Below are 24,502 nucleotides of genomic sequence, written 5' to 3'. Positions count from 1 at the left end.
AGTGACAAGATTTCTAGATAAAAATGTTGCACAATCCAAAAACTCTACTGTTACTGGTCAAATAAGGAATATTTCCTTTTTTTCACTTACTGATTATTTATTGGTGAAATAACAAAAAAATATATCAGGTTGACTGCAATATCCATCCAGAAAACCAGCCATCGTATTTTCTTTAAATTGTGTTCCTTAACACCCAATTTAAAAATTTCAACGCAATTTTAAACATCATTCTAGCATTCAATTCAGAGTTCAACTAAAAGGTCATTGCAGGCTTTTTTGAAGAATCTGTTCTGCTCTCTTCAAAATCTAAATTAATCAAATCTAAATCGTAAAATTATACACTTACTGGAGAATTATTAAGGCATAGTTTAGCTATAAAGCGTTTGCTTTTTTAGTGAAAGCAGATAAATGGGTTATTTCCCCGTTATATTTGGCATTTAAACCGTCTTAGGTTTGGCTCTACTCAAACACTGCAGTACACAAAGAAGTTAAACCTGGAACTAAATATTTAACACTGATTTCAGGTCCTTTAAAAACAAAACAAATTGTACCTTCTTTAAGGCAGAAAAGATATTAGTACTAGCAGCAGTAGAAGCCATAACATTAGTTCAAAGTTTTCTTAGATTGCCATAATTTGTAGGTGTTTGTGGGGTTTTCTTCACTGAATATGACATATGCCTCAAGAAATACATGTTGCAAGTCATGGAAATACTCTCCTTTCTTTATTTCACATTAAAAATCTATGAGGCATTCAGTATTGCATGGCTGAAAATGAGAGCAGCTTGTTTCTCACAGGATGGGCGAATAAACTTGGTTCAGACTCAAAACATCTTCAAGCTAAATTTCAGAATAGTAGCTGAAAGGTTCTATAAACTTTACACATCGTCATCGAAGTTCAGATTCTGGGAGCAAATCGAAGGTTTCTGTATTTCCAATATGTCGGGAGAATAGGTAGGAAAACGTAATACCTTCAGTGTGACATTAGATGTTTTGTTCTTAGCCTGACCTGTACAATTAAAATGCACTAAAATCAAACAGGACCAGTGGTTGTCTATTCTATGAAAGTTTTATTTTGAATTCAGTGAAATTAATGTCCACTTTGGACTACTCACCTGCGAAAAGGCCAACATTAGATTGGCGGGATTCGAAGGGACATCGAGCCTGTCCCACTACCTCCTCACCTTCCTGCTCCAGGGTCGACATCTTAAACAGAGAGAAAGCTTAATCAATCAATCAAGTTTATTTGCATAGCACATTTCAGTAGCAAGGCAGTTAAGTTGCGCTACATAACTAAAATTGAAAATGTTATAACGAGACCACATACAAAGTTTTAGGGCTAAGGGTCAAAAGCTAACACCAGCAAAGCTCTGCATTGTGGCTGCACCACTGATGACAAAGAATCAATTTGTCCTGTATATCAAAAGTCTGAAAAAAATGAAAAGTGTAGCTGAATATAAAGGATGAGCACTAAATCAATCTGCAGTAGTAAAAGGCAAAACATGCACCATAAAGATTAGTTTTATTTGATGCATTATATGTGGGTCGTTTCCATAAAAGCAGTGTGTGCAAGTCCCGCTGCTCAGGCAGACAGGCCAGTTTATCTCCCGGCCGCAGATATTAAGCTGCTATTTTCCAACCTGCTGTTAACAAGGTTGTAAACTTCAAATACGACAATGCATGAAACCCAGCAGTGCGAGTGTTTGTGGGCTGGGAAAGCTAAAGGAACACAGAGCAGGTTTAATGCCCTTTGTGGCAGTAAGGTGACAAAAATATACACATACTGCACATTAGTAGCCCATTAACACGGTGGCTTAGTTTGTCATGTAAATCTGATCGACACGTTTGTGTAATTACTGCTCTATTGTTATTCTTACTGCAGATTAAAATAATTGATTGGTACTTTTGCATTCAATATTTATAAAACAAAACTAGGACTGTGGGGAAAAAAAAAAACGCGAATAAAAACTGGATGGGCATTGCGAATAGTGATGTTTAAATTTGGCGCAAATAATAACTTGGATCCGACAAAAGACGTATTTCAGGTCACTATTTTGGTATTTTATCAATATGTGTAATTGGCATTAGTTTAACACAAACCAGTTCTGTTGTTAGAACCTCAAAATAAAACATTTAACTTCTATGTGCTGGATAAACACCAACAACAATGTGAATTAGACTTAAAAATATATGAAATGCAAGACAATATCTTCACCATCATCTCTGTACAGCTTTAAGAATTCCAACTGCATTGCAAGTTTGACTTCTTTTGATGAAAAAAAAAAAAACATACGGCACTATTTCCAATTTTATTGTACTCCGCTCTGCTGAAGCATCAAAGGCAAACTTTGATTGGATTTGTTGAGGTTTTCACAAAACCATGTTTCAAAGTTGCAGAAATGAAACAAAAATATATACCACAGATTTCCTAATGCTTGATTCCAATGTTTAGGATGTAGCAACAGTTAAAGGGCAATTTCTCACAACTGCAGCAATATCTAGTTTGTCCTCTGCAGAGCAGCTTTAGTAAAGATGGTGAAGGTTAAGGTGCTGGTGTCTTTAAATTAAATCTAACAAACTGCTGCTAATTTAGTATTTATGCTAATACAAAGGCAGGATCTTGCAAAAACATTTATACACTTTGAACTTCACCAATTTTTTCCACATTCCCACATCAAATTTCAAGATATTTGGGATCAAACTCAAGCGAGTAGGATAAACTCTTACTGCCCCCAGTTACAATTTGTAAGGCCGACTTAGTGTTTCAATATGTCCACTACTTGCATTAGCAGCATTAAGGTCTGGTGGAAACATGTTTAATTTATAAGAAACACTTCTAAAGTTTCATTCACGTAAGCACTGCTTTAACGGTAAAGTAAAATAATTTGGATTCAAAGTTCTTCAGAAAGTGTGGTATGCACCGTTAAGACTTTCTTCGGGATGACTGCATTCTGCAAAGCTATTATAACCATTGAGGTATTCCTTGAAATAAAGTCTAGCAGTGTTAAGAACGTTAGGAGAAATACTGACTTGAAGACGACAGAAAGTTTTGCAGTTTAGACTCCAACCTGCTGTTTTTGATGGGATTTTTCCGTTTTATTGAAATAGGAATCAACTGTATTACACAGACTTAACAACGACTCAGGGTTTAGTTAAATAAAAATAAATTCAGAAATTAGAAGTGATAGTTCTGCACATTTGTGAAGACACCGCAGGGTCATTAGACACAGCACAGAGGAAGACAGACGGTTGTAACGCTTTAAGATTTTGTTTCATCATTAATGCATGCTGACGACAGCCTTTCTGCTGTCTACACACCAGCTGTCTCAGCAGCCTGGGCAGCAAAGCTGCCTATTCATAGACAGGCATCCACTCATGTCTTTCACAGCCACACAAATCTGATTCAATCCTCCACTCTCCTGCACATGTCCTTTCTGTGCAGTTTCAGAAACAGATTCCTTGTTATGATTTATATTTCTTCCCTCTTTCTCCAGCAATCTGAACAGCCATTTCCCCTCCTTTTTCAGACGAGGGAAACAGATGAGGAGTGCAAGGCGAGAGGATGTTTTGGTAAAGCTGTAAATCAGCAGCTCTTTTTATAAAGGGAGTCTGTGGCAGGAAGATGATAACGTGTGAATATAGGTCGAAACGCAGCCCTTTAAACATTTTACATCAACTTCTCTGCAGGACCGCTGGCACATCTGAGCCAGAGTTTGAATTTGGAGAACATCCAGGTAATGTCAACCTGTGGAGAAGCTCTGCTTACTTCATAATCCCTCAGACTGCTCCGGGAATCGGATCAAAACTATGAAATGTTGACACTACGACCTCAAAAAACATGTAGAAAAAGTGGTAGCTTAAAAAAAAGACCTTGTTTAAAATGTTTAAAGGTTAATATTTACTCATTTGGAAAGTCAGTTTGGAGCCTGAAATATATACATAATAAAATGTATATATTATACATTACATTATACATTATACATTATATACATGATGTGCTGTGAAAGAGTTGAAACAACCCTGTTTAAAACTGAGGGAGAGTTTTTTCCACTGAAGCAGACTCAGTGCTAACCAGGTCTGGCTCTAGAGCCAGTTCTTACTTTGTATTAAAAAAAAAAAACTGCAAAAAGCTAAAGTGGTTTTCCATGACAGTCAGCTTGGAGCTACTTTATCACATCACTAAAAATGTCTTTTAATCCTTCGTAGTGTTATGAAAACTGTTTATCTATGCACACCGTTTATATCAGTATCGCTCTAAGCTAATGTCTCAATATCACCGGCTTAGTTTCTAACTGCTGATCTAAGCAACCTCCGGATTTATGAGCACACTTAGACGTCTCAAACTTTGATCTCCTGCCTCAGTGTTTCATGAAGCACTACAAACCAGGTCCAGAGCACAGAAAATTTAAGGAAGGATTTGTAAACACACACAGAGAGTTTACAAATGAGCTCACAAACTGTATACAGATTCAGCTGTAAAAAGGTGATTTGGAGTGCATATCTGTGTGGTGTATTGACCAGTGAGTTAGACTTCAATAAGTCATTTCTGCACATTTTCTAAATCTTTTCTTTGTTTATATTTCTTAAAATTTTTGCAATTACTAACTTTATTTTAATTTTAGAATTTTCCAATAGGTTAATGGTTTAGAACAAGGCTAAAAACTTTAGGGTTACTGTGTTACTGCATAGAAATAAACAGAAAACATAGTCTGGACAAACCTCACCTATCAAAATATACATCTGTGCTTTATTATATCAGATTTTTTATATACATAATGTAGTTCTGGGGGTCCTGGGCAACGCACAATCCAAGTATTGAGGCCTTAGTCCTCGTACCAGTGGTTGCAGGTTCGACTCCAGGCCTGGCAACATTTGCAGCATGTCTTCCCCCTTTCTCATTACCCTCTTTCCTGTCAAACTACTTTCAAATAAAGGCCACTAGAGCCAACAAAACCTTAATATATATATGAATAACTTGGTTCTGTTACAAGTTAAATGGCAAATTGTTTATATATGTTGTTCAAACATTGATAAAATATCAAGAATGAGGTCAGGGCTGAAGCAGAGTAAACATCAAGAGGAAAACAAAAGTCTTTTAGCACTATCCACATGGATCTCAAGGGTCATAAGTGTGAGTTTTGCTGGGAGGACACTAGAGGGTTAAAAGAAGGAGAACATGAAACAGTGAGTTTATTTTCTTTCGATGCCAATACAACATCATGAAGCTAAGTGTTTTTAGTGTTTTTCTTTCAAATTAGGCCATAAAAAATTATTTAGCTTGCCAGTTTTCATGGATCCCTCATATTTATCGGTTTTGGTCCATATGTTTCTATCAAACTCTGATGAACCAGTTCCCAGCAACAGTGTAAAGATTTAAATGGTCGTACACGGCCAGAGTCACTACTTAAGGCAAAGGAAAACCAACTAACAGAATCTTAGAAACTGTCAGAGAACCACCAGTAGCAGCACACCAGCTGTAAATCATTACCTACAAGAGATTAGGAAGATATCACAATTATGTTAATGGGTGCAGTTCTGCATATTTTCAATACTATGTGGAACGTCACCCTCAAACCTCAGTAGATGAGGCAAGCTGTTTACTTGAAGAATTGTGGAGATATGAATGTGTGACTATTTATCAAGAAAATGTTCCAATCCATCTCACTTTAGGCTTTCACTGAATTTGTGGCATTTATTGAACAAGTCTCCCTTTATTCCATGACTTCAGCATTTACAGCTGGGTTGTCTTAGAGCCAACCTTAAGGCACAATGTCTTTTTATTTACTCTCCCACACCCTGTGGGCTTGATAGCTCATGGAATACCGCTGCAAGCTATACTCAGATTAATAGAGAATGCTTGGAGAGAAATCTTCAAAAGATGAAGATGAAAGACAAGCAGAGGTAGCTTTGTTACTCCTGGAGACATGGGGCAGCAGATGGATCTCCAAGGTATGAATAGAAAGAAGATTTTGAGAATGAGTACTTAATATAACTATTTATTCTAAAATATTTATTTTTCCAATTCATATGCATTATAGTACTGGTAGAGAATGTGACTTATATATAAATAGTAAGTAGAAATTATATATTTAGTGAAGAGAGGTTCAGCAAACACATTAGGATTTAATATTCAAATAGAGACAAGTCCACACATAATCATACACAAAAATCCTGATTCTGTATATAATTCAGTTTGTCAGTAATTGTTTGAGACAGTGTTGGCATGATTAAAGCTTTCAAAGTAAAACATGACCATTTCAGGATTTATATTCTTCACACAACAGTTGTAACAAAAAAGGTTTACAGTGTACGTTTAGAAAGTTGCAACTGTTGCATATATGTCTATTTTAACCATTGCATTACTTCATATCTTTCTTTTTAAAAATTTATTTCATGTTAGTTTCACACATACTCTTCTTCAGTATTATTAGGTACATACAGAAACGCTTAAGTCTCACTTATGTTTCAATTTCAATTGATTATGATTTTCTGACAGTTTATTTTATTTTATTTTATTTTTTTTACAGTAAACTAGGAGCAATTTGAAAGGAACAACTTTAAATCATTAGGTGTTGAAGTAGAAACAAAACATCTACATTTCCTCAGCCCAATAAAATGCTGAATATTAGTTTTACACTAACTCTTCACGTGTGTCTTTGATTCACTTGTGCCAAGCTGAGGAAAAAAAATACATCCTTATTTGGGTTCCATAATTGAGACATTTTCACTAAATGCTCCTTGCTCATGTCTAAAAAAAGAAGAAGAAAAAAACAAAGATGCATGCTGAACATTTCCTACCTTTACTATCCACTGTGAAATACCATAATCTTTGATAATTTTATCAACAAATCATGTTCATTCCAGTGAACTTCTCATCTTCCTGGTAAAGCCACTGAAAGCTTGAGGAAGCACAGATTCTCATCACCTCTGACACTTTAAACTGGGGCAATTCACTGAGGATGTGGGAGACTTAAATTTTGTTCGCAGTTTTATTTTGTTTAGGTTTTTTTTTTTTTTTTTCAGACTCCTTTGCACCGTCAGATTTACTGTGTTGCATGAGTTGTACTCCCTCTTCTAATGATCCGGCATGAATCATAGTCCAGACGGGTGATGTCACCTCCAAGGTCACGTCATGCTGGATTTCATTCAACAAAAATCAAACCGTAGGAGTTTTTCACAGGGAACTCATCTAGAAACGATCCAAAATTAAGGCAAATTTATTTCGTTTAACCAACAGCATCTGTGATTTATTACAGGCATGATCACTGGTAAATAAAGCTGAGGTGAAACTGGCACAAACTTGCTTTTCCCACTCCTACTTTTTTCCTCCTTCTTCCTTTTCCACCCTCAGCTTCATTGTGCCAGAGGTGTAAAAGGAGCAACCATCAGCGTATTCTGTGTTCCGTCAACAGATTGCTTCTCCCTGTGTCTTGTTGAGCCAACATATTTTTCACCAACATAAAATACAAACATCAGCTGACCATGTAAAACATAAATACGACACCCACAGCTGTGTGATCAGTGCTGACCTGCTGCTAATATCGAAATAACCGCTTGATCACTTTTTTCAGCTAAAAACATCTGATGCTTCATATATGCCAACAAGAATGTCTGTTGATGCTAACACTTGAGAAGAGTTTCTCTGTATAAGTGCTGAATTTGTGTTGGAATCCTTCCTGTAAATACATTAAATCAGTTGTTTCATATGCACATAGTCAGTGTGAGTTCACAGCTGTTTGGAGGCTGAAGTGCTGACTGACTGACTTTCTTTCAAGATGACAAATTCTGCAAAGACCGTGGGTCGACCTCACTTTGTAGCAGCTTCTGTGGGTGTCATTTCACAGGAGATTTATTATAACTGTAGCTTTTGTGGTTCAGGTCTCCCAAACTATCAAGATGTTCTCAGTAAAGTGGGAGAATGCTGAAGCTGTCTAATCTGATTATAACAATAAAAGCATTCGCTAGATCCTTATTGAGTAATAAAGAGATGTTTTTCTATAAACTAATGTTAACATAATGTGTCAACAGACTTCCACTAAGCACTCTTTGGATTGCTAATTGTATGAATGCCTTTAAAAATATGACAGACAGGCGGGTATGTTACGGTGAAATCAGTCAGGGTCTCTTTAGCTGTACAGGATTAATTACACACAGAGAGAAGATTGTAATTGGAATTATTTCAGAATTACATATAATAAAAATATGACATTTCATTTATTAGATTAAAATGTTACATAGGACCAATTAAAAATGACATTGAAATACAGAAATGTAAGTTTGATGAAAGTATGATGTATTTGTGGGAGTCTGCCTTTAAATCAGCTTTACCTGCCTCAGTTTTGACCTTGTCCTTGACAAAGACACTCAAAATGGATGAGCAACTATTTCCTAGCTAATTTCAAGATGGATAAATATGTAACGATCTTTATTAGAGAAGAAGGTTATGAAATCTGTTCCATAACAAATAATAAAAAAAAAAAAGTCAGATTGGAAAGCCATACAGTGATTGAGAAGAAGACTTCTCATACAATAAGTCTACCATGTTTTCTCTTTTTTTTTTATTATTATGTATTACTCTATTTTTTATTACCTCCTCAATGTCCCAGAAGAGCCTGGGAACAAACTTTTAGGCACAGCTGAACAACCTTACTGTCATTACAGTTAATTTCGTAAGTGATACCGCCGCTAGCTTAAAGCAACACTGAATCTTTAATAGACTATAAAACAAGTAGGCATGGAAGAAAATAAACTGGCATCATATTGAGATTAGCATTGCATCGGCCACAGAGATGCACAACAATAGTGGTGATGATTAAATAAAAACAAAGTTTGTTATAATGAAGATCTTTACTAAACAGACTTTATCATCAGATTTGAGTTTTACTTATTGCTTTTACCCAGTCTATAGAAAACCACAGTAAGCACTGTGTAGAAACTAGAGGTTTACATGTGATTTGCAAATTCTCATTGGAACGCAAAAGGGCACTTTGATTAAACCACATTTTTTGTATTTTAGGCAGTAAGCTAGAGATGATCAAAATAAATCCTGCTTCTTTAAAAGCACTTGAAGAGCCAACATACATCCAAATCAGACACCTTTTAAGAGTAAATGTTATCCAAATCAACATTTTTTGCAAATAAGCTGTCTAAATTGGTTCTTAAGTGTGCTACTTTTATATGTTTGAGCACACTGTGATATGTCTGTGTATATTTGCTTAAATCTGCAATATTTTGCCAAAACGCAGTCTCAGTGCTGCCTTCTTTGGTTTGAATGTTGGCTACTGCAGTTGAATGTTCCTACTGGTTAAAACGCTACAGCTTTGTTGATGTCTACATCACAAAATTTGACTGAAGGCAAGGTTATGCTTTCATAGAGGGGTTAATTACCAACTTTGTGAATCATCTTTCCTGTCACTTCACTATCAAATAAAGGCCACAAGAGCCAACAAAATTCTTAAAGAGAAAACATTAAAAAAAGAAAAACATCACCAATACAGATAAAGATTCCCAAGGTGAAAGACTTAAGCACCAAATCCTATCTGAACATGAATATGCAAAATATGTACTATTCTCTACACAGAAAGTTCAAATAGATACAATAAACCTGCTTCTGAATCTACGTTCCAAACTATCAAAAATTGCTCGTCTGCTTCACCATTTACTAAAGCAAATTTATCATCATCAACCTTGCTGCTAAAAGTTATCCTCATTGTGTCGAGTCAATTCTTACACATGTAAATAATGTGTCAATAGTAAGTTTGTACTGCGACAGACTGGCAACCTGTCCAGGGTGAACCCCGCCTCTCGCCTGGAACGTAGCTGGAGATAGACACCAGCAACTCTCCCGACCCCATTAGGGACAATGGTGAACAGAAAATGGATGGATGGATAGATGGAGTAAGTTTGTACCAAAGTTTATGTTACTGAGTTGTCTAGAGGAAGTTTATACTCTATTATCCAGCTGTGTTGTTGTTACCTGTTGTATCAGTCTGTGATCTGAACATACGAGTTATAAAGGCAGGGCGACACTAATGTGGCAAAAGTGTATCATTTCCATTTAAAAAGAAAAAAAAAAAAAAACACAACACAGTGCAACTGAGAGGATGCAAGGACACTGCCACAAACACAGTGTCTCATTATAGCCCCAAAACAATCACTTATCTGTAATTGAGGCCAGCAGTCGGCACACAGCGGTGCAGTAACTTACCTTATAGTTACGGCAGGTGGGATTGAAGGCATTGGTGCCACAGGCAAACAGAGTTTCGTCATTGCGTGGGACCAGCACTTTGATGTAGTTGTAACATTCATCCTGTCAGGAGAGGATAAGCTCAGCATTATTGCAAAGCAATAAAATCAAATGAGGTTTTAGCAACTTCCTGCAAGACACAAACAACTTTACTGCTCAACAGCACATTATTCTAATCTTTAGGTTTCTTAGTGCAAACTTCCACTGTGCTGAAAACAAACATGGGCCAAGGAGGATTGTAGGAGAAATCAGACCAACAGCACAAGTAGAGAGATGAAAATATATTTCTCTAGATGATGACACTCACGCTGTTCTTCCCTCTCACAGTGCACTTCGCCACATCCTTCGTCTTCCAAGTCAGTTTCTGGAAAACAACAAGACAGGCAACTGTCAGCTTGAAGACAAGACTCTTTCTCACCATCTCAGCTTCCGTCGCTCCCAGTCGTTCAAGTGCCATTACAAGACCGCTGTGATAAAAATCTCATTAATTTCAATAAAACTGTTGTGGGGGAAAAACAAACAGGGAAGTATCAGGGACCCCCGCAGTGCCTGAGCGGCTCATCAGTGGGCAGCCAAACACTGTGGCTCCTCAGAGATAAAAATCACTCAGAGATAAGAACCAATCCGTGAGGCTGTGAATACAAGAGAAACAAAAGACTGCAAAAGAGGAAGCTCAGATCACTTTACAGCCTATATGAAGAGGAGTCAATTAATCCCAATTAACCTTCTGGCCAAAAACAAATTAAAAACAATCCTGCCCTCCATCTGCAGACATGGAAACAACTCACACTTTATGTATCACAGCCTCATACATGCTGAGCTGGTACAAAAAAGATTCAGCAACTTGTTAACAAGCTTTGCCAGCCGAAGGATTAAAGCATTCCTCCTCGCTGTCAACTAATTTACGGATAAAATTCTTCCGAACCTCCTGCATTCCTCTGAGAATTCAAGCAGTTGTCTACATGTCTGCGTCGATTAAGCTCCATTTCTGCCAACATCTCATAACAATATATGATCAGACAAAGTTTGATGTCTTCCTCAGTGGCATGATAGGGTGTGTTGGAACAGCCCCCGACCATGAAAAGCCATTTCCAGTCCGTAGGTTAAAACCGCTGTTGCTCAGCCATCACTTCTTTTAAATATCCCTGAATTTTATCCAGGATAAAACAAACTCTGATTTCCTGGAATCCGTTTAAATGTGCTACAAATAATTAGCCTCCAGATATTATGCAACTTCACATTTATAATTCCTTGTTTTTGTGGCGAATCAATCAAACTGTTAAATTAACCTATCTGTTCTGTGGAAACACCTCACCTTTGATTTTACTGAGAGATAAAATATGCTTTTATTAAAAAGAAAATCTCACAACCAGCAAATTGAATGCTGGAGGCTATTTGAAAATATATAAAGAGAATACTACTTTTAGATTCTATTACTGAGTTATTGTCAACACCTTTAGATTTCATTCTTTCTTCTGTTTGTCTCGAGATTGGTATAAATAAAACAAAGTTGCAGAAGAAAAAACAGGGAATGCAAGGTTCAGCTCTGATTCCAGACCGATGTGAAACAAAATGATACCACAAGGCTCCTGTACTTTGAGTTAATATCTATTTAACTTCCTGCTGATGTGCAAAAACATGACAAACGTTTGCAAAAAAATTAGTTTCTAATTTTATAATTATTTTCTCAACACGACTCTGATTTAATTTTGTGAAGAACTGATACAATTCAGTCAATGTCAGCACTATCGTAATATTTCTGGTCTCCTCTAAGCTCGATTTGGTTTACTAATAAAAAAATACAGCCACTCAAACCAGGGGAGATCAATGAAGGGGAGAACGTGAATGAACGCCTGGTGTGAAAAATGAAGAGGCGGTTTAAAATGAGCTTGCATAAAGGGAATGGATCTGTGATGAGAACATACCATTTTCTGGTGGTATGAATCAGTCACACACTAATGATCTAGTGGAGATGGATAACAGAAAGAAAGGAGAATGAGAAGGAGAATATGGGAACAGGCTTTATAATTTTCCACTCAGTTGCTGCCGCTATATTGGAGACTGGAGAAGTTTGAGTGAATGAATAAAGAATGCATCACGTTCAAACATTTAATACTAAGCTTCTCGCATAAGAGGAGAACAATGTGGTGCTTAGAAGTTCCCATTTTCATTGTGCAAAAGCCTTCACCCAAATCAGCAGCTTAGATCATCCTTGACATCAAGAAGTGCCCTTATCGAAACAAATATTCATGTTTGGGGCTAATCTAAATACAAGCAAACAAAAAGTTCAGACCTCAGAGAGCCTTTATTTAAGTGCAATCATGTTTGACAAATGAGATTCAGATAGGGGAGAACAAGGCACTGTAAGAGCAACAACAACACAATTTCATTTGTGGTAGATGCATGTCTGGAGAGAGATTGCTTACTACATGAATGAAAAAGAAGGCAAAGTGTAGAAAATAATCAGGCTCAAACATTACAAGAAGTTGCTTTTTTGTGTAAACAGTGCGATTCAGAAAGAAAAAAGAAATGCCTTGCATAAATAACTCGGGGTGCTCCATTCCTCACCTTTAAAAATCACACCAGTTATTCTCAACACACAAGGCTTACTGCTAATGTTATGCATGACATCAGAAAAACATGTCACTGAGATACTATTATTAATACTATGATGACAATATTGATGACAATACACCCCCATATTTCTTTTTTATTTATTTCCCATCATTGCAATGACCCCACCATTTCCTGTGGACTTTAGCATCTCAGCCACAACAATCAGATCTAGTGTGGGCATCAACCATTATTTAAGTTCCTCCCTCCAACTGGCTAATTATATTGTTGACAAGTAGATTTTGAATGCATGGTATCTAAAATACATCAGCTTACTAAAACCACATTAAAGTAATCCTTTGCAGTTGCAATATTGCAAACTTTGATTGAGCAATGACAGCTGTGACTTGAAGCATTATGAAGATCAAAAGCTGATGTACAAGTTATGTTGGATATACACATGACATACATCAGATATCATGTGTACATCATACATTTCCCCAACTTATTAATGTGCCTTTAGAATGATGCTCACAATGGAATAATTTAAAGCAAAGGTGAAGGTTAAGCGAACAACTCATTTTTTTGTTGACATATTTTAAGACTTTAAGACAAATTATCAATGAGTAATATCAAAAAAGGGAGCAAAGATGCAAACAGTAGCCTAGCACTTAAGCAAATTTCTGGCTCATGGTCAGCCAGAGCAATTCACTGTAAGAAAAGTAGACACTGCAGTAAACAGAACATCAAAAATACTAATGGACCATGTATTCTTATATACAAGCAGTGCAAACTCCAATTTTGCCCACTAATGGCTAAAAGTGACCAAGCATAGGTTAAGAATTATTGTTGTAAATAATTCCAAAACATCATGAAATCAAACACCTGAATATCAATCTCTAAGTTAAAAAAAAAAGTATTTGCAAGAGGAAAATAACTAACCCAATGTGGGATACGAGGGATAGAGAATCAGCTGTAAAATCTGAAAAGAATAATTTCATATACATTGTATCACATAAGGCAAACCAGCAGAAGCAGATTTTCAATCATGGCAGTGAAAATATTTTCCTACCTGCTGTGGGATTATCTGCTCAGACGAGGTGCCAAGATTGATTGCAAAAACATGGTCCCTGCAAGAGAGAGGGAGTCAAGACAAAAAACAGTCATCTCCTCATGCCTTTATTCATTCTATAGGCTTTCTGAATACAGACTTCAATAATATTTTGATCTCAGCAGTTCAACCACAAAGAAAGAAACTAGCTTTGATTTCACTCAAAGAGATTGATCCCAGCTTCACGCAAACATCTAGATGGTGGAAAAAAAAAAGTTTGGCTTCAAAACCTTACAAAAGTTTTTTTCCCCAGCTATTGACAAAACCCACATGATTCACTAAGTGGAGTGAGGCACACTATGTTGCATGCAGCTGTGGAAAATATTAAGCCAATTTACGTAGATCAGGGCTCTCTATACCTTTGTAGATGGATTTCTTGGCAGGCGGGGTGCTGCAGTTTGGAACGAAGCCAAATGCTGAAGCAGAACTTGTTTAGCAAAAGGGAGAAGGAAAAACCTTGCGCCTTTTAGAAAACTACCTAATGGAAACTTAATGGTGAAGATTACAATTAGTGAAGGTTCTAGCAGGCCAAGAGGTGCCACAGAAACAGAAATAAATGTAATTAAAATATAAAAACCTGATTAGGTGTTAAAATTAAGCTAATTTAAAGACAGTTTCATATTTAATCATATTTCTTAATCCTCCTATTTCAAAAAGTACCTTATCAGCCTCATTTATACACACATTAAAACCAAGACATGAACTTATAAAGTTCACTTTACTTCTTTGTTCATTAAGTTTCACATTTTGTTGTTAGCCCTGCTGCCTTTCAGTAAGAAAGAAAGAAAGTCTTACTGCATTAAATTTTCCTGTTTCTGTAAACCAGATTTGGTGTTAGTCTTCTCAATCTCTGTTGAACACATATGGTGAAAAGCTACATCTGAACATTATTAATTAATGCTGTTCACAGTTGTTCTGGATGTAATGATTTTTCAGATGACATACTAACATTTTCCCCTCACTAAAGTTGCAGAGTTAATAACTAAAGTTTGCTTTCTTCATTTAATTACTGCTATATTCTGAAATATGTTGTTCCCCTCAACTCCCTGTTGAGTTCACAAGTCAGTGAATCAGGTTTAGCAGCTATATGCAAAATGTGAATATGCCCATAAATGAACCATTTTAAAAATGTACTAAGTAGTGGAATTGGCAGTAGTTCTGTGGCTTTTTCATATTAGTTTATATGATATTAGAACCACAAGAACCATTTTTTTTAAATTGCCCTGGATCATAAGATTACAGTATCAGTGGGTAATTAAATTTCGATGATAGATCTAGATGAGAACTTTTCTTTTTCTCTTTTTGTTTTTTAAGTTTTCTCTAGGTGTTCACATACATCACATTCCACAAATTTGGATATAAAAAAAATTGAATTAACCTACAGTAATATGGTTATGATTTCTCACTTATCAGGCTATTTTTAATAGGAAAGAAATAAAAAGCTATTTAATCAGAAGCAAAAACTAACTGACTGAGAGTACAACAATTTAGCATCCACCCTAAATGCCAGCTTTCCTTTGCCTGAACATAGAGGTGATCCAGAATAATAAAATTTCAAACAAAAGAGATTTAAATTACATTTATTCCAGAGTCAAGACTAACCGAGCAGCGATGTAAAGCATGTGGTTGATCCGCAGCATCCTCTGGAAGTCCAGGCCCAGGCGGATAGTGTCGTTGTCTGACATGAGCCCCTGAAAGCTGGGGTAGAGGTACGAGGCTGCATGGGTTGAAAGACGGAGTGAAGGAAACATTTCAGTGGACGCAATACAATAAGTTATAGCAGAGCCACATCTCAATACAGATTAAAACCTAAAGTAGCAATGTAAAGTTGGAATGATGTAAATGACAATAAACAAGGCAACATTAAAACTAAAAGGAAGCCTTTCCCCCTATATTTTTCTTTTAAGTATCAGAGTAATGGAGATGTGTAACAATAGGCAGATATTCAGCCACCGTATAATTATTACTCAAGGTGATAACCTAGATTATTCTGCACATAAAATAATGATTTTAGTGTATGCTAATGTGCACTTGTAGAGGTGGATAAGCAAGCAAAAAAAAAAAAGACTTCCTAAGTTGCAAATTAGGCACTTATGTCACCAAAGTCAATCTGATTTAAATAAATGGCTTCTGGTAAGAGTTTCTGAACAGACACGCCTGGGGTCTGTGCCAAGTAGAGACAAGGAACAAAAACAAAATCATTTCAATGGAGAGACTGTCTGTCTGGGTCAACTTGCATTAAAATAGCAATCATCTGTTTCAGAGGTCACAGGAGTTTAATTTGGTGCAGTCATGAGTGCTATTTAAATAGTTCCACCTTGCAAAAGAACATTTTGAATCCACAGACACTAGAGGAAAAAAAAAGGTACACTACAACTTGAGAGAAATAAGGTGTGTTCAGGCATAAGAAAAATCTGAGTGTGCTGTTGCACAAAAATTGCGAGATAAGATGAAGCCAGTGAGCTGGAGCAAATAGAAATAGTGATACATCAGCTCCATGTTCCATTAAAGAGGATTTTCATTTTTACCTTCCTCTTCTACTGAATGTAAATTCCATTCTCCCCCCATCTCTTCTTCAACAGCACATTAACTCACTAGACGCTTTAACAATGAGTGATGGTGTCCAGAAGTTTAAATGACAAAATGACAGCCTGTCAGCAGATTGAAGTCCCTTGAAAATACTCCGTACTAAACAAAAACATCTACCAACAACAAAAAAGCGCTTTAGGCTAAAATAAGACTGGGCCACCTCAAAGCAAACACCGAGACATCATCCACATCAACCATGGAAGTCAATAGTTATAGATTAAAATCCTGTTGTAAAGAAATGTATATTAACCATGCCAAAACTATTCAATGTCCTCTGTACATTACATTCCCTGGGAATTCATATCCGATATAAAAAATATCAGATATGAATATTTTTCACACACAGGTTTACACAGAAAGCTACTTATAAAGCATGTTTACACAGGGAATGATTAAACTATACGCTCTATGGCTTTAACCGCTGTAAAGAATTAGCTCATCGTTTCAAACCAATAAGCTGTTTTGAAGTAATGCAAAGTAGATGAGCAGGAACATTATGTGTTCTGCAACTTGCTGAAAGGAGTTTTGATGGAAAGGACCACATAAAAGAAGAATCATTAGCTACAGTCATTGGTTTTCTGCGGCATGGCCTTTGATCAGTCAAACGCTTAAACCACTCAGAACATCAAGCTAAGAAACTAATTCCAAAGAAAAGTCCCCAAATAGCTTTGACTTTTATGAAGGAAGTTTCAAGATAAAACATCTTCACTCACTTTAGAAGATTTGCTGACTTTACAGTCCACACAATCTGTCACAAACAAGATTATGATGCTAGAATTGTCCCATTTCTCACAAATGGAGATGTCACTTAGGTGTGATTTCATAGACTTGATTCAGACAAAGTAGTATGATTCATAATGGACATGTCAAAGTTGTGAGAGACCTTGTCCCACTCTGTCACCTGCTTGAACCAGAGGTGACAAATTGCTCTCATTACACCTGGGATGCAGCTCCACATATAGTACTATTAGTGCAGCTATTTCTGCTAATGGTTGCGTTCCTCTACTCCAGATAGATCAATTACAGCATAAGGGCCATCATCTCTGCCACCTCTTAAATCAATTATGGGTCATAATGGTTGGTGGCCAAGGCCTCTTCTGTAGACCTCTCCAATGACAGGATATTACAGATGATTCTCTTGGATATTATGTTAAAGACAGTGTGTCAGACATGTCAAACTGTGCAGTATAACCTTTTCTCAAGTTTTTATTTTATTGTGGTTTTCAGTTACATTTTTTTTTCCATTAGGTTCTATTGGCTATCACTGAAATTGCACTGATATTCAAACAAAATGAATGATCTCAAGTGAAATATAATGAATTTATAGCAGTCATTGTCACTTTTATTTCCTGACTGTCCTCCTGCAAAGTTCACTCTGTTAGCAGCTTCAGGTATTTTAGGTATTAAGTTATTAGAAAACAAATAAAAATACATCTCTCAACCCTACGGTTTTATAAAAGGACATATTTTCAATAACTGCAGTAGTTTTTTATGTTATTACTGTAATTTTCCCTTATAGTACAAGTTTTTTTTTTTTTTAAATGGGACAATACATATTAGTGAACATTTATAGGTTGTCAAATTTATCAAACACAGAAAAAAAGCAGAAAAGAGTTGTTATATATATTTAACATATCAGATGCAAACAGTTGTAACTAACAAGCAATTCAGTTGAAAGTTTAGAGCTTGGACTTGCTAGTTTTGTCTGGTTTGACAGATTTTTTGGACAGTTCAAAATGCAGCTCAGATTCTGCATTGTGTATTTTCTCATTTCATACCAAGATGAAGAAAAAATAAATAAAATGAATTCAAACCCTATAACAAATCTCTGCACAGTTACTTTCAACAAACACGGTCTTACACACATCCACTTTCACTAATGCATGCTTCCAGCTGATGATATATAATCCCTCACCTTGTTTTACAATTACTCCTGGAACAAGGTTCACCATGGCAACACAGACGATTTTGAACTTACTTTCTCTGCCCACGATGCTGATTGGTTCCAGGTCTTGTGGAAACGGTGCAGCTCCCGAGGACAGCTGAAGTAAAAAGGCGGCTATGGTGGAAGCCAGAAAGGCTGGCAGGATGGGTCGAGGCGATCCGGACGTCAGCCTCATTTTGGCAGAATATGAAACTTCACTAGAAACTCATGGTTGACAGCAGGCTCCCCAACTCACCTAAAAGGAGAAATAACATGGCAAAATAAAATAAAATAAAATAATTTACAATCCATGCTAAACTAATGGGAAATAAACTGGACTTTCACATTTTTTTTATTGATCCATGTTTAAATTTGATTTAAACAATGAAAATTAAAGCAAATAATTAACTAAGCTATATAAAAATATGTTTTTATTTTTATTTTTTGTTTTGTTTTTACATTTACTTCAAATCAATTCAGAAATGGAACATTGAGCATCTTCTCAACTACTGAAATAACAGCAAAAAAAAAAAAGAAAGAAAGGAAGGTTATGACATGTCAGAAAAAGCACCAGCACACAATAACGAGCTTTGAAGAAACAGGCTATCGGACCACCTGCGACATTCACCATCCAAGGATGTCTTTCAGAGCTGACACGGCACTGTTACAGCCTTCCATCACAACTTCCTGATTGCGGTGAGAATATACAGCACACCTTCAGGAGTCTAGTGACTACATGTCCTGAAGTGACAGGGACAATGTGCCAGCAAAAAGGGGTTTAATTAAATTTTTTTGTAACAAATTATTTGAACTGTAAAATTGTCAGGACAGTCTAATAAAAAAAGACCATTAATATGAAGGAGTTTAGTCTTGGTTAAAGAAAGGATGAAGAAAGAAATAGTTTAGGTGATCATAAATATATACATTAAGTGTGTCAATGTCAGAATCAAAGTCAGAAAACATTAACTCAAAGAAATTGGTATTCTTCTTTGTGGTCTATCTTCATTAAGCACATAAATGTGCAAAATTAAAATTCATCAATCTACTGCCACACACTAATACTTGAAGAGTTTCGACAGCAGGTAAAGGGAATTAAATCCTGCAGCTGAAAGGATGCAAAGCTCAGCATTGTTCTATGAAGACTGAATGAGCCCCAAAGGAATTATGGGGTTTATATAGTCGACCTACTGTTAGTTCCAGGTCATGAACCATAGAGATAGGAAAGTGTAACCAGACTAATGACTTCTGAGAGAAAGGAATAACTCTAAGCTGGAAAATTTTAAGTAAAGAAGAAATAAATCGTCCACACTCAGCAGCAGTTTTCAGTAATTTAAGTAATGCAAAAATTGCCTCTCATTAGAGAACACAGAAATAATTGGATAACTTAATGTATTTGCCTTTATTTCTATCAAATAACAGGATAACTTAATGTATTTGCCTTTATTTCTATCAAAGATTATTCTTTTAGATGCTTTTATTCAAATGGGGAAAAAAATAAATTCTTTTTTTCCCCTCCCCTCCAGGGGGTCTTTTTGTGGGCTCTAGTGTTCCTTATATGAAAGTAGGCTGAGAGGAATGGAGAGGGAGGAAGACATGCGGCAAATGTCGCTGGGTCCAGGAATCAAACCCACGACGGCCGCGTCGAAGACTCAAGGCCTCCAAACGTGGGTCGCTCTATCCCCTACGCCACCACAGCGCGCCCCGGGAAAAAATAAATTCTAATCGTAAACATATTAATCTTAACTGCTAATACTAAAAAATATTGACACTAATGTTCTAAGTTGTTCTTCAATTGTTCCCAACGCTCTAAAAGACATTCTGTTGTATTTAGCTGTGTGTTTATTGTTTGTGTTGGATAAGAAGTTGTATCAGGAATCTAGAAAAGTGTTAAATGATAGCAAATAACACCCAACTAAATAGGTCTTCTGATACAAACATCATGTCAGGCACTTTAAAACAAGACATTGACTTTTTCAGTCAATGTCCTAAAAACACATTTAAAAAGTCAGCTAGTTTTACTTTGCTTTAAAGTTGCAAACATTAAAATCAAGGCTTTCTGAAGCTGTAATTTCAAGTGAAAACATTGGAAGTTACTCCCCAAACCGAATCCAAATAAAACCCACACATTTAAAAGTGGAGCAATATCTCTATAATAATAAATTCTTTATTTGCTCTCCTGTTTCCTTAAACTAGTCACTAATCATTACATTTTTAATATTTCTTTAAAAATGATGTATGAAATGATGTTCAAGTGTAAAAAAATGAGAAGTATGTTATTATTAGCTAGTGTTGCTATTAGTAGATATCCTGTTCAATGAGCACAAAAACAGGGAAATACAGCTGTTCAACTTGCAGCTGGAACACTGTGAAGTTGGGTGTGACTTTATTCCCAGATCCAAGTTCTGACCTCAGAGTAAAAGCTAACAGCAAAGAATGCCACCAGCACTTATCCCTGGTTCTCCACCATTCATTTCAGGTCTCTCAAATGATTGTGTTTAATCTTTCTTTTGAACAATGTTTGTTTTAGCCAAACTTTGAGTATGAAGACCCTTATGCCACAGTTTGAGAACCATGGGTCTAAAGGTGACATAAAAGGTGATTATCGAAAGTAATAATCAAACAAAAGCTCAAAGAGAACAAGCACATTTGCTGTTAGGTTTGTTTATTAGATGAGCTCTTGGTTTCAAGGGGAACTGGTAAGTTCACATGTGCCAAAAACAGCAAATATTATATATTTTTCTTTACATTTTCTAATATCCAGATGTTCTATAACATTTTGAAATTATTTGCAGAAACTAACTTGAAGTTATTTTAAAAATAATTTGGTAGTTGGTAGTATTTTTAAAGCTCAGTAAATCATATAGACTCTTTAATTCCCCAGAATATGCCTGCATCAAACTCCAAGTTCCATCAAAACAACTCAAGACAATAACTATTTTTCCACTTACTGGTAATTTGTCTCTGAGGTGTCAAAGAGGCACATATCTGCACCACTAATAATAAACATATCCTAATTTTTCATAGAATCAGGAGCATAGAAAAATGAAATAAGAAATTCAGAAACCAAAAGCAGAGAATCTAAAATTAACAATGTCAGATTTGGAACCAAAGGGAATACAAGACGCACTGACAGTTTTATCAAGAAAAATATGCCAAGGCAAGAAACTGTATCTAATTTGTTTATACTGGTGGTAAAAGTTCTTGTATTTGGAGAGAATAAAATTCATTTTATTTAGTTGATGCAGTTAGTTGAGAATTTACTTTAGTTTACTTAAAAACCATAATAAAATGTCAGTCTGGATTGTTGTCATAAATGTTTTGTATCTGATGCTGGTTGGCTGCTACTTTAAACTGTGATGACTTCAACTAGTGCATAAGTTTGTCCAATATACTGGCTACACTGCAAGATTTTCCCACATTTACAAACTTTGTCACTTGGTAATACAACTTTAGCCACATGTTTTTAGGTGAGAACAGAAAGGAAGCCCAGAGAGAATACAAAAAGAACAAATTACAACAGCTTGTGCTGCAAGCCTTACACAGTATATGAGGACAATATCTCATAGGCTGCAGTGGTTTGCAAGCTTTTTTTATCTGATAACCATGAGTTTAAACATCAAAGCAATCCACAGAATATGACCAACGTCTGTTATGGACATGCTCAACCGGTCTTCGTGTGCAGCACATCCAAGGAACATTATTTCCGTGTAAAAAAGATCAAAATCAGTCTGAACTCATTGACATCCAACTGAACTCAAGGAACACTGCCAGGAGATGATGATGCATGCAAAACAAGACAAGGCAAACTGGTTGGTCTGAACTCTTGTAGATCTGACATTATAGAGAGTGGAGCAGATTTTCAGGTCCAATGCAGATCACCAATTTCATTTTCAAACTTAAACTAAATAGAATACTCTATAGTTCCAACTCAATTATCTAAATCAGACCTTTCAAATTAAATTAGGTTGATGGTGTTTTTTATAGAGCTCATTGAGCTCAAAAGGCATCCAAAAAATTGTGAAAACCTAGCAAACATTCACGAGTCAGATGCATCTCTTTCACGTACCAAAACCGAGCTGCTGTATTACATTTGGAACAGAAAAACAAATTTCAAATATGATACTAAACTGCTGAGGCAATAGGATGTGAATAAGTTTATTCAACAGAGAGATATGTTTGTCACATTTACCCTAAATGGTTGCAGTAGGAACAGATCAGCTGCTGAGATCCCTTGTTTACCTGCCATGTAAATGCACCATTGAAACAACCCCAAGTGGAAGTGTTAACTTTCTTAATTAAACCTAACAGAGAGTCGATGGGTTAATGACTACGTGTCTAAAGAGGGAGTGGGTGGCTGATGAGCTGACAGCTGTCAAAGGGAAATAAGCCACCACTTCTCCCATCCACTACTTGCTCTCTGTGTTCGAGGGTTTGGAATGGAGGGCCCCGATCGTTCGCTTTTTAATGAACTGGACTTGTTAAGCCATCTGGGAGACATTGACTGTTGTACCGCTTTAGAGGGTAAAGGCTTCTGAGAAGTGGGGGAACCTTATTGATTATCTAAGATTTACATTGATGAATAGAAAGCTTTGTATCTCTGGGCTGATATGAAATGGTTGTAAAGACATGAGGCATTTGACTAACAGGATAAATGAGTCGACACAATTTTATTGCTTTATAGTCCCCCGCTTGTTCTGGTAATACAGTCTCATAAAATGTAATTTAAAATTCAAACTTCAATTTTGTCCTCAATCAGCTCCATTGCTTTTCATGCATCTGTCTAATCTTAGTATATAACTATATATTTAACCAACACCTGATGCACACTATTAAAAGCAGAGCATTCACCTGACTCAGAACTGCTCTCTGGTCTTTCTGCAATTTCCCAGTTGTATGAAGACTAATCTGCAAAACTATAATAGCCAATGAATATTTTATATTTATACTTGTATAGTCACCAAATGGATATCCCTGAGCTTAGGGGGAACTAATACAGACACTGACAAATTTATTGGCACCCATAGGTGTACTTAAAAAGTCGCAAATAAATCCCCTTTCTTCCTGCACACCGAAAAATTAAAAACAAATTAGAGTACATTAACTAAGACAGGATAAAAATCCCAAGTTAACAATTAATTATTAACTGAAGTCCCTGGTGGCATATTTGCCAGTACCCCAACAATATCTTTAAAGAAATGAAACTAAAGCATTATTTAGGTAGTTTTAAAATCCTTTTATGTTAGCCTGACTTTGTAGCAACTTCTAATTTGTAATGCATAACTTTCTGTTTCTCTGGAATACAAGTAAGTCATGACACAGATGCATCCGTAGTTAATCTTAACTAATGCCAACCAGCCTGGATTTGTACCCACTCACAGTGATGAAGATGGCGAGGATGGTAAGGGAAAAAAGCAACATTTCACCAGAAGCAGATCTTGGTATCACCAATACCCCTGCCAACCATTGGATGCCATTTACATGCCAAGCAATTGTTTCAGAGGGATGACAGAAAAAAACATTTTCTGTTCAACCACCTTTCTTTCTACAAGTGTAAGAACATTTGCTAAATGCTATTAGAACTTTGCCTGGAACTGTGTGCTTTTGTAAAAATGAGACTATTCTGCAACAAAACCTTCAGGTGAGCCTGGTGGGCAACAAAAAATGAATATGTGCCTCCTAAAGCCCACTGTTACACATTGTGACTGATCTGGGATATTATGAGCCAGTTTTCCTTCCAAAGAACTTGGGAACCTTGGCAATGGGATAGCTTCAGGCAAATGCCAGAACATTTTAGACAAGAATCTGACTAACACTTCCAGCAATATGGAAAATGGTTATTGCAAGATTAGCAGAATAATGTTTAAAAAAAAAAAAAAAAAAAAAAAAAAAAAGATCCAGTAAACACATCATTGACAGCAGGGAGATCAATAATTGTGACAGAGGGGGAGGATATATTTCTCAACATATGATTTTTCTTCTGCTCTAAAATGTACTACAATCAAACAGTTACATGTTTGTAAAATTTGCAGTGGAACATTATGTTACTGCAGTAAAAACATTACCGTAATTTATTTTAAACCTT

The 24,502-nt window shown here is 36.1% G+C and overlaps 1 protein-coding gene across 8 annotated transcripts in view; it reads right to left on the bottom strand.

The window, feature by feature from the left end:
• sema6e (sema domain, transmembrane domain (TM), and cytoplasmic domain, (semaphorin) 6E) overlaps positions 1-24,502 on the bottom strand; it is a 158,502-nt gene that overhangs the window by 48,410 nt on the left and 85,590 nt on the right. For all 8 annotated transcript variants that reach the window (XM_044116573.1, XM_044116565.1, XM_044116566.1 and 5 more), the window contains 6 exons: positions 18,475-18,676; positions 15,510-15,624; positions 13,869-13,926; positions 10,551-10,607; positions 10,205-10,306; positions 1,113-1,203 (listed from right to left, as the gene is read on the bottom strand). In XM_044116573.1, coding sequence (XP_043972508.1) covers positions 1,113-1,203; positions 10,205-10,306; positions 10,551-10,607; positions 13,869-13,926; positions 15,510-15,624; positions 18,475-18,616 — 565 coding nt within the window. In that variant the 5' untranslated portion in view covers positions 18,617-18,676. The remainder of the gene's footprint in view (positions 1-1,112; positions 1,204-10,204; positions 10,307-10,550; positions 10,608-13,868; positions 13,927-15,509; positions 15,625-18,474; positions 18,677-24,502) is intronic.

Source organism: Gambusia affinis, linkage group LG05 (genome assembly GCF_019740435.1).
Source record: "Gambusia affinis linkage group LG05, SWU_Gaff_1.0, whole genome shotgun sequence".
In the NCBI taxonomy this organism is placed as follows: Eukaryota; Metazoa; Chordata; class Actinopteri; order Cyprinodontiformes; family Poeciliidae; genus Gambusia; species Gambusia affinis.
The sequence above is the reverse complement of the archived record's forward strand: the minus strand, read 5'-3'. Positions and strand labels throughout refer to the sequence as shown.